Consider the following 19,780-nt stretch of genomic DNA (forward strand, 5'->3'; position numbering starts at 1 on the left):
CCAGGAAAGAATGAGGTTATTTTGCTTCAAGAAACCAAAAAAATGTTCTTGGAAGGCTGAGCTGAGAGAAATGTATGTTAACCACAACTGCACCCGAAGGCCCTTGCTCTCAGCTCTTACCAAAGGGAACTATATGGAAAAAGATGCTTCTAGCAAGTGATCCCGTGGAGAACAGACTTCGTGGATGATGAGTACTATGTTAAATATTTGCGGGAACATGTTTTTTCCTTAACAGCTCTTACGGCTGCTTCTCTTCGTCACTGCTAGGTAGATCTTAAGAACTCTCGTACCCTCTCTGTCTGTTTTCCATACAACACTGCATAGTTCCCAACTATAAAACTCTATCTGACAAAGTATCTCAGATGACACTAGAAAAATTTTGGCATCAAATTCTGGACAAGTCTGTGTTTTTCTGCTTCTGGATCCTGGAATCCGGTTGGATTTATGCTCTTTTCTGAAGGGAGTTGAACCCTGAGTACATAACTCTAGGCTTTGGCCCTAGCACAGCTTAGAGGCTCCCTTCTTCCTTGGTTCCTTTTACTTACACACACACACACACACACACACACACTTTCCCCTCAATCCCTTATAGCAAGCTTTCTTGTTGAACTACCTTTGGATCACCAGCCCCCAAATAATGACATGGGGACTTCTTATTAATAATGAAAGCTTGGCCTTTAGCGTAGGCTTGGCCCCAACTAGCCCTTATAATATAATTACCCTGTTTCTAGTCATCTAAGTTCGGCCATTGTGAACAGCATGTCCAACTTGTTCATCTGCTGGTGAATTCTGTGCCTAGATTCCTCCTCCTCTTCCTCTCTCTCCCAGGAAGTCCCATCTATCCTCTCCTGCCTAACTATTGGCCATTCAGCTTTTGATTTCACCAATCACAGCAACACATCCTCACACACTGTACAAATATGTCACCTCAATTCCCCATTAGTAACACAGAACAAGCCAACGAGCATCACAACAATGTCCAGACAGTCTTATCTGGAGCACAGTAGAATGTTCTTAGAGGGGGAGCACCCTAGGCATAGTTTAGACGAAACATAATATGTAAGTCCTCATATCTATTGCCTATTTTTCAAGAGTAGCAAAAGCCTTAGATCTATGGATATTCCTATACATACTACTTAATTTTCCATTTTTTTTTTTTTTGCTTTTTTGGGAGGGATTCTGGGGATTAAATGTGAGGTCTCATGTATTTGTCAGACAAGTAATCTATCACCTAGCTGCATACTCAGCTTACTTTTTCATTTTTACTTTGACAAGGTCTCACTAAGTTGCCCAGGTTACCCTAGAACTCACTTGGAAGGTAGAACTTTTAACTTGCCATCTCTCGAAGTAGCTGGGATTGTGGATCTCAGCCGTTAGGCTTGGCTCCTACCATTTACTGAGAGCAGATTGAGAACTGCGCTTTTTCAGACTTGGCCAAGAAGTATCTTATTAAAAAGGGGAACGCTGAGGGGTATGCCAATAATAGACACCCTATCCTGGCAGTTCCAGGGGTGAGGCCAATGAAGATTAATAAAAAATGAACTATCTACACTAACTGGATTCAGGGGGTTATTAATAACAAAAAAATAAAAAGAGGACATGAAATTCAGAGGGAGGTGGGTAAGGGTAGTAGGGATAGTCAGAAGAGAGTACTGGTGGTTAGATTTGATCAATATATACTATATGAATAAAAATGATAAAAATAATAGTCATATTATAACAGTACTGAGAAGAGAGGGAAGAGAATGAGGAGGGCTGCTATGGGACAATGGTTTTACCCTGTAAAGATATGTTTCTTGTACTTGTTTAATAAAATGCTGATTGGCCAGTAGCCAGGCAGGAAGTATAGGTGAAACAACCAGGTAGGAAGTAGAGGCGGGGCATTGAGAACAGGAGAATTCTGGGAAGAGGAAAGATTCAGTTTGCAGTAGTCACCTAGACACAGAGCAAGCAAGATGAGACTGCCTCGCCAAAAAAGGTACCAAGCCATGTGGCTAACACAAAGAAGAATTATGGGTTAACATAAGTTATAAGAGTTAATAAGAAGCCTGGGCTAATGGGCCAATCAGTTTACAATTAATGTAGACCTCTGTGTGTTTCCTTGGGACTGAAAGACTGCGGGACCCGGTGGGACAGAAACTCTGTCAACAGAGGGTTAGGGAGGAACAGAGAGAAATGTCTCTAAGAGGAGAAGGTAATACCCGTGGCCAGTCATATTCAAGAATTCATGAGAAGAAAAGATCCTTTAAAGGGAAATAAACCCTCTCATGGTCTGTTCCATTGAGGCGACCCTGATGAAGACCCAGGAGGCTCCTCAGGGCTGCGAGTCCCGTGACCTCACGCTGCTTGTAGCTCCAACTGCTCCAGTTCCGGTGAAGCCACCACAGTTGTGAACCACATTCGGACCCAAGGACCCCTTACACCCACGAGGCAGCACCTCCATGTGCCACAGATATGAAAACATGGGGAAAAATAATACACAGGAGGGATTTCAATAAACGTGGTGCTAGATAAATTCTCATGCCATTGACACCTAGTTTTAATCCCCTGGGAAATGCAGACCAGAAAGTAAATCTCCAATATATTAGACAAATCAGGTGCCACTGCATCTACCTTCCCAGAGATGTGCCCTGAGGCAAACTTGCTGGTTTCCTATTTGGCACAGCAAACCACACGGTGTTTGCAGAGATCCTTTCCTTCGGACGCAGCTGAGGTTGGACTGGCGTTATAACGGCCCTAGAAAAACAAGCCTTCGCATTCCAAAATTTTGACGAGTTTTAGGTGAACACTCTCTCCCAGCCGCGGAAAGCAGTGAGTCAGTGTTTCCAAAGCCCCTCTTCTCTCGAAAAGACAAGCAAATGTGCTCGGGATGAGGAAAAATATGGAAAGGTTACCAGGTTCCTGGGCACTCAGAGTGAAGAGCGTTAAAATTTATTATTGTCATCATTTTCACAATCCCATTCTCAAACCACTAAAATGGGTGAAATTCTAGTCGCACGGACGGGACCAGGCCACTCAAAAAGTTATTTTTGAAATGTTGATTTTCCACAGCCAGCAAAGGGCCTGGCAGGAGCAGAAGTCATTCTCAGGAACAAAGATTCCTCCGCAGGGGAAGGAGGGTAGCGAGGCCTGGCTCTGCTCACGGGGTATCATTACGGTTGCCTCCGCTCCTATCAGACAGCGCACCCCATCTCAACACCAAACCAAGCCCGCTGGGACAGAGCCGCCAAGAATACGGAGATGATTTTTTCCTGCAAATTAAAACCACCACAAACACCGCTAGCAATTTAGATATGGCCGGATTACACATGTCATTGGAAAATGTTTAACCCTGAGTTTCCAGAACACACTCTATTACTGCCACAAATTATTTGCGTACATCTGGGATGCTAAGGGAAGACTGTGGTCTGTCACCATTTGGAATGTCTGCGCAGGACAAGAGGACGCTCAGGCGGTCTCAAAGAGCATGCTTGTGTGAGGGCTCAGAAGACAGATTCTTGGGGGGGGGGGTCTACGTTTTTCTTAGGGAAGAAGAACCTTGGAAATGCCTAGAAAAACGGGGATGAACAAATCCCACATGGTTTCACTTGTTTAATCATAAAACAGCAAGACAAAAAAGACAGTCCGCTGACAGCTTTACCAAACATCTTAGTGAAGACAAAGACCTCTCCGGATGATTCAACGCCTAAACCAGCCAAGCTAGCAAGTCAAGAAAAAAATGGACTCCTATCTGCCAGTGATGAATGGCTCATGGAGGGACAAAGCGTACTATTGTACATAGTTCCAGAAAGAAAGAAAAAATAATAATGTTTACTGGATATTTGCAGTGCAAGGTATCCCCCACGGCTGCCGCCACAAAAAAAAAAAAAGTCAAAAGTGAGGTGATTATAACTATACCCATTTTTATTACAAAAGGAAATTCAAAGTTCTGGCAGGAGATACACTGACCCAAAGGTTCTCCACTGATAAAAGAACTCACTGAGGCCAGCTGTGAATCCTGACGTCCCTCTACACCAGTAAACTTAGCCGGAGTGTCAGACAGAGATCTTCTTTCATCCACATACGTGTCTCTCTCCAACTGCTCTGATGCTGATCTGTGTGTGCTTCTGCCTGTGGTATACTGTAACCTTCTCAAAGGTTCGACGGCAGCGGCAGAGGCTTCTGCCTCCATCGGCATCCCCTGAGACCTGTGTGCACACGCCTGCAGCTTCTCCAGCCGAGAGTCCCTTCCTTCAGTTTTCCTGCTTCTGACTACCGTCCAACTTTGTCTTGGGGACAACCGCACTTTATAAAAAGAGCATCCCGCACTCGTGGCATCCACTCAGCACCACGCGCCACGCTGTACCCGGCACAATCCCACATACCGTCCACTGGTTTCGAGAGCCTGCTTTGGCAGGGATAACCGAGTTTCACATTCTGGGTCTCTCTTAGGACTTCCTTCTTCCTGAGTCCTCTCAGCATTTGGCTTTATTAGCCACACCTCCTTGAAAATGGACACCTGTGGAAGCATGTTCCTAGTTCTACCCCAGATCCACCCCTCCACCTTAGCAGGGCCCTTAGATACTAGAGTTCTCCACGTGACCATCCTGCTTTATCTTCTCAATGCTTCCTCTATACTTCAGGATTCAGTTCTCAGGAAACTCAAGTTCTTGCTGTCAGTCTGCATGGTCCACTTGTCTTTGGTATCTCCTAACTGCATTTTCCACTTGTCTTTGGGGATCTCAGATTGGGAGCCCCCAAAATGTCTTACTAAAACTCGCAACGAGTCACACTCATTTTACATTTCTTTTTAAGTTAAATCTTCTTGTTTTCTTGGCAAGTGGCACAGATATCTGCTGGACATCATGGGCAAGAAGACCTTCTGACCTGCTTCGGCTTTTCCTTACCTGGGCTCGGTCCTGACAGCTCAGCGAGTCACATGTCCCATTCCTTTGTCCCTGTGTCTCCCTCACCTCTGCCTTCCAAGTCCAGTCCTTTACCATATGTCACGTGACCCTCTCTCAAGTGACTGCTCGGCCTCCAGTCCTTCAAACTCTGTCATCTTCCCTCCTGCCATCAAACTGATCTTCATAAAATCGGATATCGCTGGCATTTTAGTTTTTGTAGAGCTTCAGAGGTTTCACCAAAGGTCAGTTTTCAAGGCATGGTTAGAGCAGAGCCATGCCGGGCGGTGGTGGCACACGCCTTTAATCCCAGCACTCGGGAGGCAGAGGCAGGCGGATCTCTGTGAGTTCGAGGCCAGCCTGGTCTACAAGAGCTAGTTCCAGGACCGGAACCAAAAAAGCTACGGAGAAACCCTGTCTCGAAAATTAAAAAATAAATAAATAAATAAAAAATAGAGCAGAGCCAGATGCTCAAGATGGGGTCCAAAGACAGGCCACTGGGTTGAAATTCACGAAGTTATTAAGGACCTTTGCCAAAGCAGGGTGTGAACTGAGTAGGTCACATAGAAAGACCTCAATCTGGCCTGGATTTCCAGCCTGAATCTTGAGAGCTGCCTTCCACGGCTGCTCTTTCTCCTCAGCATTCCCCGTCCATGCTCAGTGCGTGCTCACCCGTCTAGCCAGAATGTCTTTCTGTCTTCGGTTCATCTGGGAAATTTCTAGTTCTCCAGGGTTTTGTTTCTCTGCCCTTCCTCCACACAGCTATTGCGAGGGACCAATCCCAGAGCTAAGCAAGTACACTATCGCCCAGTGAAATTTCCAGCCCTGCCTAGCAAATTTCTAGTCACTCACCTGTCCTTCAAGGCTGCCCCACACCCTTCATCTTCCCTGGACAACTGTTCCCACACCTGTGTTCCCAGATGTCTCACCATGACAGCATCGCCCACTGGGCTTCAGAGTCTCCGCTGACTCACTCCCTCACCACGAGCCCTTCAAAAGCAGAGACCACACCGTTCATCTCTAAACCACCACGGTCTGGCTAGGTGCTTGGCTCAGAGTTGGATGCTCAATAAATCTGTGTTACGTGGATGAATTAATAGGGCTTTTCCTGTTCGCGGTGTTCAATTAGACGGCAGCTATACTCTCAGAGCACGGTGTGAGGACATGTGTCGCACATGAAAGAGCACCATAGCTTTCAGGCACACCTGAAGTCTGCATTTTGACTGAAATAGCTTTAAATTCTACAGAAGTCTGAACAACACTACCTAAGATAAAGATACAGTTGATAATCTGTCAACATCGTGGCTGTCTTCCCTAAAAATTCACTTCTGCCAAGTTCCACGTGTATCATCCACACACCCCAGCTGTTTACGACCCCTTAATTCACATCTGTCTCTTCCAACAGAGTTCAGATACGTTTTCACTTATCACCACGTTCCATCTGTCCATTCATCTCCCCAGCACCATCTCATACAACAGGAGGAAAATGCCCAAGTCCATTATAGCAAATAATTTAAATTCTGTATTATTTCTTAAGAGTGGAGACATTATTTTTATTGTCTATCAAAACTGTACCCTCAACCCAAACTTTTTTTTGCTTGTTTTTGTTTGTTTGGTTTTGGTTTTTCGAGACAGGGTTTCTCTGTAGCTTTGGAGCCTGTCCTGGAACTAGCTCTTGTAGACCAGGCTGGCCTCGAACTCACAGAGATCTGCCTGCCTCTGCCTCCCAACTGTTGGGATTAAAGGTGTGTGACACCACCGCCTGGTCTCAACCAAACTCTAAGTCAAAAAAAGCTCAACTAGTATTTTTGTGCCTAATATTTCCCAAGAAACATTAGGCATTAGATAGCAAAACGAAAAGCAAAAATCTACAGCAGGATGCATTATACTGTTGCAAAATATTTGTGTACACTGTGAAGATGCGTCTTTGCCAAGGAACCTTCTGATCGGTTTAATAAAGAGCTGGATGGCCAATAGCTAGGCAGGAGAGGATAGGCAGGATTTCCAGGGAGAGAGAGAACTCTGGGAAGAAGAAAGGTGATTTGCTAAGCAGACTCAGAGTAAGTAGGCCTTGCTTTACTGGGAAAAGGTAAAAGCCACGTGGCAGAACACAGAACATAGAAGCAGGTGAATTTGAGTTATAAGAGCTAGCTGGGGACAAGCCTAAGCCAAAGGTGTCATTATTTTCAGGCTGGGATTCCAAGAACGTCTTCTAAGAATGCATCTTACGTTACACTGCTAACACTCATCCTCCTATTTATTATCCGTCAGCCGACGAACTCACAAGGAAGCCCGTTCCTTAAAAAGGCAGCAAATGCCACACAGTGTGTACCTGTAGGCGGAGCAATCCCTGCTTGTGCTCCTCAGAGAATTCCCACGCTGTAGGCAGACTCACCTGGTGAGTTTTGGGGAGATGAAACGGGGGAGCCTCTCGGGGACTGACAGTAGCTGGGGTGGAGTAAGGCGTGTGGAGGCACATAGGACATGATCTCTTCCTCAAACAAGCTGGGGAAAGACATGAAAGAGAAGACAGATGTTAGCTAAAGAGGCTGAGGAAACCGCGTCTGCGGGGAGGAAGAGGAAGGACCCTGTGGAGCCTCTTGTTTTCCTTGATTTAGCAGGTAATTTCCTTCCACAGTTTCATACTTAGAAACAGCCATATACAAGTAAAACATAATTCTGCTGTGTGCATTTTAAATGTTCTCTGTCTCTACTACACTTGAGTTTTATTGACCTCCCTCAATCAACAATATTATTGTAGTCTGATATCTGCATGGCTACGTACGAGTCGAGGATATCCCTTTGGCTGGCTGTGTATCAGGCCATTCAATAAACATACTAGTTTATTTATCCCTATTTTTTTTGAAAAATATTTACCCTCTCCCCATGTGGTAGTTTGAGTATAATTGCCCCTCCCCATAAGCTCACAGGGAGTGGGATGTGACTTTGTTGAAGTAGGTGTGGCCTTGTTGGAGGAAGTGTGTCTCTGTGGGAGCAGGCTTCCAAGTCTCCTATGCTCAAGAAGCTGCCCAGTGTCTCAGACTACTTCCTGTTGCCTGCAGATCAAAATGTATCCTACCCCAGCACCATGTCTGCCTGCATGCCACCATGCTGCCCCATGATAATAATGGACTGAACCTCTGAAAAGGTAAGCCACCCCAATTAAATGCTTTTCCTTCAAGAGTGTTGCCATAGTCATGGTGTCTCTTCCTAGCAATAGAAACCCTAACTAAGACACCCTAACTGCCTGCTTTTTATTACCAATGGTGCTACTCCCCAGCCTCTGCAGGCAGTATACACATACAATGTGTGCGCACGCACATACACACACACACACACACACAAAGCAAAAACTCCCAGACATGTAAAAATAGATACATAATTCTTAAAAATGCAAGAATGTTTTTAGCTTTTTTAATTGTACGAGATGTTGCCAATTTGTGTGCAGAGATGTTGTCTCAAGAGAAACTTCAGTCTCCTCAAGCCAGGTAACACGAGAGTGCCTCAGCCTCACTGGCATCATTAGACTTTTTGAGGATCTACAAATGTCATGTCAAACAGTGGCTCATTGTACACAACTTCAGCTTTTGGTCACCAGCGTCTTCCCACACACCTGCATGAATCAAATTCTTCAAATCCTGTGAGATGCCATCTCATTTCCTTTACCGAGTGTTTGGTTCTTGTCTTTTTTGTTTGTTTGTTTGTTTGTTTGTTTTTATTTTTTTGAGACAGGGTTTCTCTGTAGCTTTGGAGGCTGTCCTGGAACTAGCTCTTGTAGACCAGGCTGGCCTCGAACTCAGAGATCCGCTAATTGAAAGTCATTCTTCCCCTGCTCGTTATCTGTTGTCAAAATCACCCTTTCCGCTTGCTACATTTTTCGTGCCTTTACTTCTGGCATCTTTTGTTGTACAACTTGAAAATTTTTTATATGTTCAAATTCACCTACTACTTCCTATGTGAATCCTGATAATGGCAAAGTGTTAATGAAATTAGTTACTGGAATAACTAATATATAATAATAATAATTGAATATAGGAAATGAATACTCAATAGCAAATTCAACAAAGGTATTTAAATTTTTACAATATTTTATAATAGTCATAGAAAGATACCTTAAAATAGGTTCGATTTGATTTGAATATTGTGCCAAAGCAGCACAGCCTCACACTGTGACTTACTGATAATCAAGCACATTTGTACCAGGACTGCTCCTTCCCTCTAAGAAGTAAAACCCCAAAGAGACACAGACACACCCAGTAAGTACGCAGCAAGTATACTCTTTCGTGTGCAAAGAAGTAAAACCCCACATTTCCCACAAGTAGGGAATACTGTTCATTAGGTAATTACAAATAGTATATTGTACTACTGTATACTATTAATAAATACATTCGATAACCCAAATAAAATGATGATCTAGAACTGAGTGTATAACATGTTCAAACGATAGAATTATTATGTGTGAGCAAATTCTTCAACTTCTTCAAAGGCTGTTTAGTTTCAGCGAACACGTTTATTTTCCCAAGCACAATGTGATGTAGTCTTGCTCTTTACTGGTGAGATTTTTTTTTTTTAAAACTTCCAATTCAACCATGCAGGATAGAAGAAATGCATGTAGACTATGGTCTTTAACAATGTACACACATTTTAGCTATAATTAATGAAAACACTTAGGACCACACCACCTAAAGATTATTTAACTAAAGACAGATGGAGAATAAGCCGGTGAGCCACGGTCACACCATTTTGAAAAGCTTTTGGTTTGGTGTCAGTGAGACTATGGTAATCTGAATTCCAGATGTATTTTCTTAATTCCTGCCCCCTGCAGACACCTTGATAATGGCAGCTGTGATGTTTATCCATCATCTGACATTCCTTTACCCACTACTTCCCAACCTCCTTGCCCATTTCCTCTTCTGCCCTATAACTGAGCCCAGCTTGTGTGCGTGCATACGGGGTTCCGATTCTTTGGGATTCCGGCTAGAGGGTTTTTCTCCCAAATAAAAGCCTGTATTGTCTTAAGATGCTTGTTTTCTTGTCTGTCTCTCCTGCTGCTGACCTTCTCAGAGACAGTCTGACTATCTGGGAGGCTGGACTATTTTCAGAACTAGTTCAGTACGTCTCGGTTAAAAGGGTCTCTGGCTAGTTTGAGAAGCGACACCCTGTCCCCAAGAGTCTTCAGAGTCAAGGGAGGAGAAACACTTTTGGGAAGTGATCGTCTCATGGGAATCTTCCTTCAACAGCAGCAAAGAAGTAGCAAGAAAGAAGGCAACAAGCACTAGGTGGGAGAAAATCAGAGTCAGGGTCAAAATAAATGGGGGGAAAAAAAAACCAACAAAAAACCCAAGTCAAAACCAAACCAAATAAACAAACGAAAATCCCAACTCCTGGAGGCCTTTAGCACTGAGTGGCCAGCTCCTCATAGCTGCTCTTGATCTTAGGGAGGCCTCAAGGGCAGCTTCCAACCAGTGGGTCCTGCAAAGCTTGGCTTTAGCTGTGATTCTTCTCTGCTTGGGGGACGATGTGAAACATGAGGAAGTTTTGACAGCTGCCCTCGCCAAGACCTCTACAATTTAAAACCAAACCCGATCTAACCACCATGAAAGAAAACAAAACGGGTCCATTCCACGAAGTGCTGTCAAATTGGCAGGACCGTTGACCAAACGAAGACCTTTCCATTCCCCCAACTTAAACTCTCAAAACCGTCAAGTAAATAGTCTACGCCTAAAATCTAGCCAAAGGAGGCAGAGCACATTCTGAGAAGAAGAGGAAGAAGAGGAGGAAGAGGAGGAGGAGGAGGAGGAGGAAGAAGAAGAAGAAGAAGAAGAAGAAGAAGAAGAAGAAGAAGAAGAAGAAGAAAGTGGAAAGAAATAGAGATGTGACCTCCACTCTGCACTGAGGGGCGAGCTGCACAGTCTTATAAGGCTACCCCCTGCTCTGCTCCTTGAGTGGGACTTTTGATTTGCTTGTCATTATAACCTTTCCCTCTTCCAGTGCTGCGAAACATGAATAAGCAAGTCTCGGGGAGGCTATCAGGTGTCATTGGAAATGAATCCTTCGGAAAGCTGCATCCTAAGTCTTCAACGCACGATTTCCTTAGACTTTGAGGAGAAAGGAGACGCCTTTAGGCTGCCAACCCTGGCATATTATTTTCTAAAAGCGGGACACTGCCGCCTGCAGTCCCAACGGCCCCTACCTCAGGAGCATGACGAGGTCCGCATCGCTGGAGAGCCGAACCAATCCAGGGGTCCCTTCAGTTCGGATAAACTGGATCTTCTCCCTGTGGGGGCAAGGAAACAGGGCAAATGGATGTGTCAGGCTCCGGGATGTAACTTTTTGGATGACCATGTGTTCTATCACGGCTGCCGCATTTTGGGTCCCTATTAAATGGCACTGTGTTATGGAACCTTGGGGATACAAATCCCCAACAGACATAGTCCTTGCTTTTGGGTAGAACATTTTGGGACTGGACTGAGGTAGTAGAGTCCTTGCCTAGCATGCAGGAGACCCTGAATTCATTCTTAGCACTATAAGGAAAACAAAAAGGACAAAACAAAACATATAATGAAAGGACCATATTCTATTATTATTACTATAGAATATAGTTATTCTGTTGCTTCCAACACTCCACTAAGCATCATTATAGATACACAGTACTGCTCCCAGCTGGTAAAACCAGTCCTCATTCTGAGCTAAGGCCACCTGTGGGTTTGAATCTAAGCAACACTTCTAAAGGGGGGACCCCTTGCTCTTCCGAAAGCAAGCACCCAGATTTCTCTCCTGCCATTGCAAACGTGTTGCGGAGGGATATCCACCGACTTTCCTGAAGATGGACCCGCAAGTGACATGGGCCAAAGCGCTGTCACACTTGGAAACAGACAGCGCCCGTGCTCGTAACCTCGGTCAAAAAAGAAGACAGCTATTTTAAACAGCGATGCGTTCTTAGCTATGAAGACTCGTCAAGCAGATTGTGTGTCTAAAGTGCAAATGGAAACAGACCTCACACGCCAGACACAACGCTGTGGGCGGGGCTGCAGGTCAGTGGTTGAGTGGTTGGCTGGAACATTCAAGGCCTTGTGCGGGGAGCCCTAATACAGCACGCGAGCGCACACGCAGTGCACTGACATGTGATTTCTCCCATTCATTATCTGACCATAGATACATGTGGTAACACCTTTGGTTGTGCCAATCAAACCTTTTCTTTCTCTTAATTTATCTCATGTTATTTCAGAGCACACCATAGCGATGTGTAAGAGGAGCGGAAAATGTAAGTGCAAGCCATGGCCCCAAAGCCATTTCCTTTGATGGAGCGTGGAAGCCACTCTGGGAGCTAAGGACAAGGCGTTCTGAGAACCGCAGCGTAACATGGAGGCACCTCTGCCTACTCTTCTGGCTTCGGTTCTGATCTGTAGAGCACCGGGCTTCACCAATTCCACTGCATTTTAGGTTCCTAGGAGCCAAGTCACCTCATTAAGATTCTCAACAGAGCTGAAAGCCGCGGGCTAGAAGGTAAGGCTAAGGTGTCCAGATGAAGAGTCCCCAGACACGTAGAAACTGACTTCCCTCTGGCTGCTCAGCTTACAGGGTGAGGGGATAGGCTTCAGGCCCTGGTGTCCTCTGGTTAGATCTATTTTACATTATTAGTACAGGAGGCACCTGACTTTTATTGTCTTTAGAAACGTTTCTTTTCTGTCCTGTATAGTCAGCAAGAGACTATGAAGACATGGTACTTGGACATTCATTTTCAAGAGATGTGAATTTTCAAGAGAGGCCAGGTTCTCTGCAAAATCTCTCTGCCTTGAAGATCAGAACCAGGAAGGGTGGTGTCCACAAGTCTTAGCATCGGATTGGGAAGCACATGCTGGAAATCAAGGCCTATTATCTGGTGAATTCTTTTATAAGAGATCTAGGGATTAGATTTTAAGAAATCTAAATTAGAAAAAAAATTATCTTGTAGGAAAAGGAACAGTTCCTAAGAAGTCCCGTGTAAGGGCCGATAAAGCCATGCTTTGATCTTGGAACCGTCTCCAGCAAATACACGCTTTATCTCTCCAGTCTACAGTCATGAGGCAGCAAGGCAGATGAAACAAAAGCAGAAACCAGGCTTACACTTTCCCCAGCTGTGCTCCCTGGAATGGGACAAGGCGATGGCACAGACGCTAGGTTCTGACCGTAGCGTGGCCTGCAGATATCCGGTGAATAAGAGGACCATCATCTCCCTCATCTGAATCACAGGGAAGACCCAGAGAAGGCAAGGAAGGAGCCTGGCATCGGAGGCAGGAGGTCAGCGGGAAAACTGCTCAGCGCTCTCGCTACACTAACTACTAGGCAACGGAAACAACTGGTTTTGATTTCTCAGATGAGAACACAGCGAGGCGGACTGAGACCAGTTTTCTACCAGGCCAGAATATTTGTCACGGTGACAAGCTATGGGTCACGCTTCCAGGAGAAAGCGCTAGAGTGTATTAGAAACTGGTACCATCTGTTACCTTCTGAATTAGGGAGTTTCTTTCTTTTCTTTCTCTCGCCCTCCTTTCTTCTTTTCAAGACAGGTTTTCTCTGTGCAGCCCTGGTTGTCCCGGAACTCATTTTATTGACTAGATTGGCCTCAGACTCAGAGATCAGCCTGCCTCTTCCTCCTGGGTGATGGGATTAAAGGTGTGAGCCAGCACTACCCAGCTCTTTACTCCTTTCTTAGACTACTTCAGCATCCCTCTTTTCTTCAAGCATTTCTCAAGCACTTAATTTGTGCCGGGCACAGTCTCCCGTGGACTTGGAATCCAATAAAAAAAACCACATTGGGCAGTGGTGGCGCATGCCTTTAATCCCAGCACCCGGGAGGCAGTGACAGGCAGATGTCTGTGAGTTCGAGCAGCCTGGTCTACAAGAGCTAGTTCCAGGACAGCCAGGGCAGCTGTTATACAGAGAAACCCTGTCTCAAAAAACCACGGAAGGAAGGAAGGAAGGAAGGAAGGAAGGAAGGAAGGAAGGGAGGGAGGGAGGGAAGGAGGGAGGGAGGGAGGGAAGGAGGGAGGGAGGGAGGGAGGGAGGGAGGAAGGAAGGAAGGAAGGAAAGAAAACCACAAAAATGCCTACCCGGGAGCTTATGGTGCTATAGCAAGCCAAAGGCAATTCCCAATAGTATATAAACCTATGCCAAGTGTTCTGTTCCTATACCCTAACTCTGTTTTAGGCCTTAGCTAGAGGTTTTTTTTTCTAAAGTCTTTTCACGTAAAAACAAAAACGAGCTTCGCTTATTGATGCTTAAGAAAATGAACCAAGGGAGAGGAAGAGAGAATTCAGCAGAGTCTCAGAAATGGCACCTGCTTTCCAAGAATGCAGAAGGAAACGCTCCTTGGTTATCACCGATTTGCCCAACGTCCTATAGACCATTGTTCCTCAACCGGCTACCTCGTCTATGAGAAATCTGCAGATACCACGCCAAGTTCTGCAGCAAGTTTTAAGTGTTTTCTCATGATTGAAGCCATGAATGTTAGAGAAGCATGTAGAACACATGCATGATTGTCTGCTACCATGGGACTTCATGTCCCATGACGTGTAGTTGCAAGACAAGTACTCAGCAATTAGACACAGACTCTTCAAGTGTTAGCGAGCAGGGCTGTCTGCCCTTCCACTGATGTGGAAGTCCCCTCTGTATACTGTGAATACCACTGGTTAATAAAGAAACTGTTCTAGGCCTGGGATAGGGTAGAATAGAGTAGGCTAGGCGGGGAAAACTAAACTGAATGCTGGAAGAAAAGAGGCGGAGTCAGAGAGAAACCTTGGAGGTGCCGCTGGAGACAGACACGCTGGAACCTTGCTGGTAGGCCATGAGCTTCATGGTAAAATACAAAATAATAAAAATGGGCTAAATTAAGATGTAAGAGCTAGCCAGTAAGAAGTTAGAGCTAAAAGGCCAAGCAGTGATTTAATTAATACAGTTTCTGTGTGGTTATTTTGGGAGTCTGGGTGGCCGGGAAATGAACAAGCGGCTTCCATACTACATTACACCACCAGGGCCTTGTTGTCAAGTATGGCAACGGCACCTGTCTTCTGCTCATGCACAATTCTCTTACTGGAAGGACAACTTTTCTGCTACATTATTAATTTCCATGGAAATGATCAAGGGATGCTAAGTCATATAGGTTGCCACAGGCTACAGAGAAAATGAAGAGATGAACTTAAAAAGGATATTATAGAGTTATGCTAAGTAACGTATGAACCCTGCTCACTAACACTTTAAGAGTCATGTCTAATTGCTGAGTGCTTCTCTTACAACTACACGTCATGGGACATGAAGTCCCATGGTGGCAGACAGTCACGCATGTCTTCTACATGCTTCTCTAATGCTCGTGGCTTCAGTCACCAGAATGAGAAAACACTTAAAACTTGATGCAGAACTTGGGGTGGGATGTGCAGGTCTCATTCTATGAACAGAAGTTCAAAAGCATCCTGCAAATAGAAAAGTGGTGGAATTCACACATCACGGGATGCATTCACTAACATCTTCACTATAATATTTGGGAATATTCTAAATAAACTGATGGGCTAAACCAACAAACCTGTGACTACAAGAGGGTTTTCTATTGTGAAGGAGATAACGGAGACTGGGATAATGCCAAGGATGCGTGTCACAGACCATCAGAGACCAAAGCACAGGACTGAGTCAAACACCGGGCAAACAAAAGACACGTGCCTCTTTCTACTGGTAACAGTCTCAATATCTATTATTTGACTCTTGAAAAAAGATCTCAGATAAAGTATTCATTCTCTTGCCTCTCGGCATTCTGGCAAAGATAAGTCTACAACCTGTGTGTATCAGTTTAATATAGGATAACCCTCTGCCCAAGGACAGCATATGAAGTGGATTTGGGAAGCAGAGGGAGGGGACAGGAGCTCGGTCCAACCTCTCTATACATCGCCCTGGTGTCGCAGCTCATCCAGAAACAGCATACCCTTCAGGGGGACTTACAAAAAGAGAATTAATTTATATCATATAATTTTCTCGGTTTTAATTTATACATCTCTTGGTTTGTGGTTCATAAGAATTATAATCACGGGAAAGTGATATGCGTTTTATATTTAAGCATATTTAAGTTTCTTCAGAACAGAAGAGGCCACAGTCAATGTGAGTGATCTGCTATTCCTCTAATTCTTTCAGAAAATGAGACTGAATTCATATGAACTTCCACAGAGCTGCTTAGTATCTGGAATTAACACCGTTTGAAACATGTTACTGACACACTCGACTGTAATTAGAGGATTCTGAATACTACTTTAATATATTTATTTAGCTAATATATAGAATTGAAAGGATCCTAAAAAGCAAAACCAAAACCAAAATAAGCAAACACCTTTTTGCCGGGCATGGTGGCACAAGTTTTTAATCCCAGCACTCGGGAGGCAGAGGCAGGTGGATCTCTGTGAGTTCAAGGCCAGCCTGGTCTATAGAGTGAGTTCCAGGACAGTCAGGGCTACACAGAAAAACTCTGTCAAAAAGCCACCCCCCCCCCAAAAAAAATAAACAGGAAAGAGAGAGGGGGGAGGAAGGAAGGAAGAAATTCAATCTTAGTGGTTTATAACGAAGATTATAAATTCCTTTCGAGATATGAATGAGTCTCTGGGGGACAAAGGTCCTTCTCCCTATATCCTCTGGCCACATGCTTCACAGTGTTTATGCACAGGAAAGCCTGGTAAAATGTCAGGCACGTGATCAGCCAATGCCAAAATAACCACGTTCTAACACCCATACTCCATGTTGATCATGAACAATACTGCCATCACTTTTTGCTGTGGCAGGAAAACAGAATCAGGACGCTGACTTCAGGTTCATGGCTGAACTGGAATCGGCCGAGGACAGTGAAAAGACATTCAAGACGACGGCAGGAAAAAGTGGTCCGTGTGTGCTGTCCCTCACACCCAGCTTGTAACCACTTCCTCCCAGGGCACAGATCTGCCTCCAGAGAGGGACTCTCTTGCAGGGGGGAGGTCATTTGAGGACAAGGAGCAATGTCTTAAGGCTGGAATTCCCAGAGAAAACAATCTCACTGAAACCAACCCTCTCTCCGGTCTTGCAGTTAAAGAAGGGCACGCCGCCTCAAGGCGTTCCCTGTACTTGGGTTCCTGCACAGGCACTCGGTAACGCAGTGGCAAACACGTGTGCTTCCCAAACTGCCTGGGACAATTTTAGAGAAGCATTTGGAGTCCCCTAAGGCTACATACCCAAGAGAGGGAAATTAGCGATAGACATGGATGGCTATCCCAGCACAGTCTGTCTGGACAGAAGGCCCACAACAGAAAGGCTCATTTTCTTCCTACTTGCCGCTTTGTAGGTTGGGTTTAGAACAGGACTCTTCCGGACACACAGAGATGACATGAGTTGACCACGTGTTGAGGATATCTTATAGGTGGATGTAAATCATCTAAATCATCTACAGGCCAAGGACTAAGACGGGCTTAACTCCGCCTCTTCATCTTAAAACAAGCATATTTAGAATGCAAATACTTAGCCTGGAGCTTATTCTGTCGTCGGCCTTCAAAGACTCTAAACTCGCAAGCCTGTTATTAGATGGGCCGCAGAGTTATTTATGCTTTTCCCAACACGAGGCTCTGTTGGAAACAGAGTCAAGCTAGGCTTCTGGAGATCCGCTCTTTTTCCTGTGCTGCTGTTGGCAATCTACTGAAAACATAGCGTTCGTTCGTTCCACGGATTTGTAGTGAAGACTCGATAAGGAATAGTAGACTAGATACTGACCTCTCCTTAAAGTAGGACTCGTGCGATGGGTACCACATGGCTCACCTGAAGGGTTTATGTTTCTCACAACTCAGTGCTGATGGGAACCATGCATCCAATAAAACACAATTCTAAACACAGTAGTGCCCTTTTCTCTGAGGCCCTGGAGCTGGAGTTACAGGTGGTTGTGAGCCACCCAACATGGGGGGTGTAATATTAAGCTGGGGACATCACCCCAGCCCTCTAATCCCCCTATATCCAAGAAGTCTGGGATGATTGGAAGCCCCTGGCCTGGCAGTTGCCCTGGCTTGGACTCCAACTCCCAGCTTGCCAAGTGGTGACCCCTCCCTGGGGAGGGTCAGGACCACTCCCCCAGGCTATTTAGGCTTGCTCAGGAAAGAAGAACATTTGGTTTTTTTGGGGGGTTGTGTGGATTGACACCCCACCTTCCTTTGCCATGCACTCCTGGCCACCCAAGAGTGCAGCATTTATCAAACATGGGCATTTTAATTTGGTTTATCTGGTCTGCCTGAATTCTTTGTGCCGGTAGAGTGGCCCGTCTTAAGAAATATTCCTAACAATGGCTACTGGAAAGCAAACCCGGGTCCTCTGAGAGAGCAGTACACAGTCCTAAACGCTGAATCGTCTCCCGCTCTGGACATTCATCTCTTAGCTGGAGAAATAAACCCCTTCTAGGACTAAGGATCTGAAGGGACAAGCTGGCACCATTCTGGCCTTATGAGAGGCTAGAGGGGAAACGGGGATTTCAGACCAGCCGTTGACACAAACGCCATTCTGTATGTGGACAAGCATGAGCATTCTCTCTCATGAAAAGAGAAACGTGGAATCTCATCAAAAGTGGCTGTGAATAAAGCCAAACCAATTGCTCGCTCTGCTCTGGTTTAGGAGGAAGCAGAAAACGCAAAAGACACACAAGGCCAAAGAGACCACTTCTGTCCCCCAGTGCTGTCCCTTCCTCAGAGGACAAGGAAGCCTTGTGCTTCTCTCCAGTGTCCCCAGTGGTTGTGCTATCAGTGAGGAGGACACGGGACTCTGTATCGGTGTCAGGAGTCCCTGACCAGGCAGGAACAGATAGCTCAAAGACACCTGTGAACACAGATGACCCACAGGGTCTAGTCTGCAAGTCATCAAGGTCCAGAAGCTAGTCTCTGCTTTTAGGGCGGTGCTATTGGAATTGCTGTGGACTTCCAGGAGATGTCCGGAGGGAGGTTCTTCAGTTATCAGGATTGTGGTCCCCATGGGGACTGAGGGACCCTAGTTCCTAAAGCTTGCTTTCAGCTTCCCTGCTGTGAGGCAAGCATTTAGCCTTCCGCTGTTCCCATCTGGTGATGCCTGCCTGCCCCTCAGAGGACCAAAGACAACTGGTCCACCAGATCAAGGACTAGAAACATTAAAAGGAACGTAAGCTTTTTTCTTTATAAATCAATTATCTCAGGTATCTTGTTATAACGACAGCTGACTAACACAATCTATCAAAAATATCACTTAAAGCTGAGATTTAAAAAAAAAATCACAATTTAGACTCCACCCCTATATTTGTGGGAACGTTCCTTACAATGCAGTTTTTTTTTAGCTCTATGAAACAGAATGTTCTCTCAGAATCAAGAACTTCTTCTTTAAGTTGTCAGGCTAAGCAAACACACCGGGTAGGGGAAACAACATTATCTCATCGACTTAAGTTCCTGCTTCATTCGGCCGGTCATGCTTGCTGAGGCTTCCCATGGCCACAATCTGCAGAGGCTCGAATCATACATAGATGGAAACATCTCAAAGAAAATATGAAGTCATTCCTCCGTAAGAGATGCCATGTGAGCGCTATGCAGAACTGTGGTTAACTGGGGAGGGACCCTGACGGCACTGAAAAAGTTAAAAATCCTCGGGCGTCTTAGCAATAAAAAGCAGAAAGAAAACAAAACAAGGCAGAAGTTGGATGTTATCAGCTGGAGCCTCCCACCGCCCCTTTAATATGCTTGCTAATGTTCTAAGCCATTACAGACTTGTGGTAAGCCAGATGCTCTGTTCAGGCCAACTACATCATGCAGCTCCCCGGGGATGGGGACGTGAAGAGATGCTAATTACCTTAAATAATAAGCTAGCGTACAAAGGAAAAGCACAAAACTTAAGCATTCACACTCTGAGTCTGTTTT

The 19,780-nt window shown here is 45.2% G+C and overlaps 1 protein-coding gene across 6 annotated transcripts in view; it reads right to left on the reverse strand.

Annotated features, from left to right (window-relative positions):
* The window catches only part of Hecw2 (HECT, C2 and WW domain containing E3 ubiquitin protein ligase 2), a 307,191-nt gene that overhangs the window by 49,408 nt on the left and 238,003 nt on the right, over positions 1-19,780 (reverse strand). For all 6 annotated transcript variants that reach the window (XM_041668108.1, XM_041668110.1, XM_041668109.1 and 3 more), the window contains 2 exons: positions 11,077-11,160; positions 7,279-7,388 (listed from right to left, as the gene is read on the reverse strand). In XM_041668108.1, the coding sequence (XP_041524042.1) occupies positions 7,279-7,388; positions 11,077-11,160 (194 nt within the window). The remainder of the gene's footprint in view (positions 1-7,278; positions 7,389-11,076; positions 11,161-19,780) is intronic.

This window comes from Microtus oregoni, unplaced genomic scaffold (genome assembly GCF_018167655.1).
Source record: "Microtus oregoni isolate MIOR12 unplaced genomic scaffold, Mior012 000018F_ref0000195, whole genome shotgun sequence".
Classification (NCBI taxonomy): Eukaryota; Metazoa; Chordata; class Mammalia; order Rodentia; family Cricetidae; genus Microtus; species Microtus oregoni.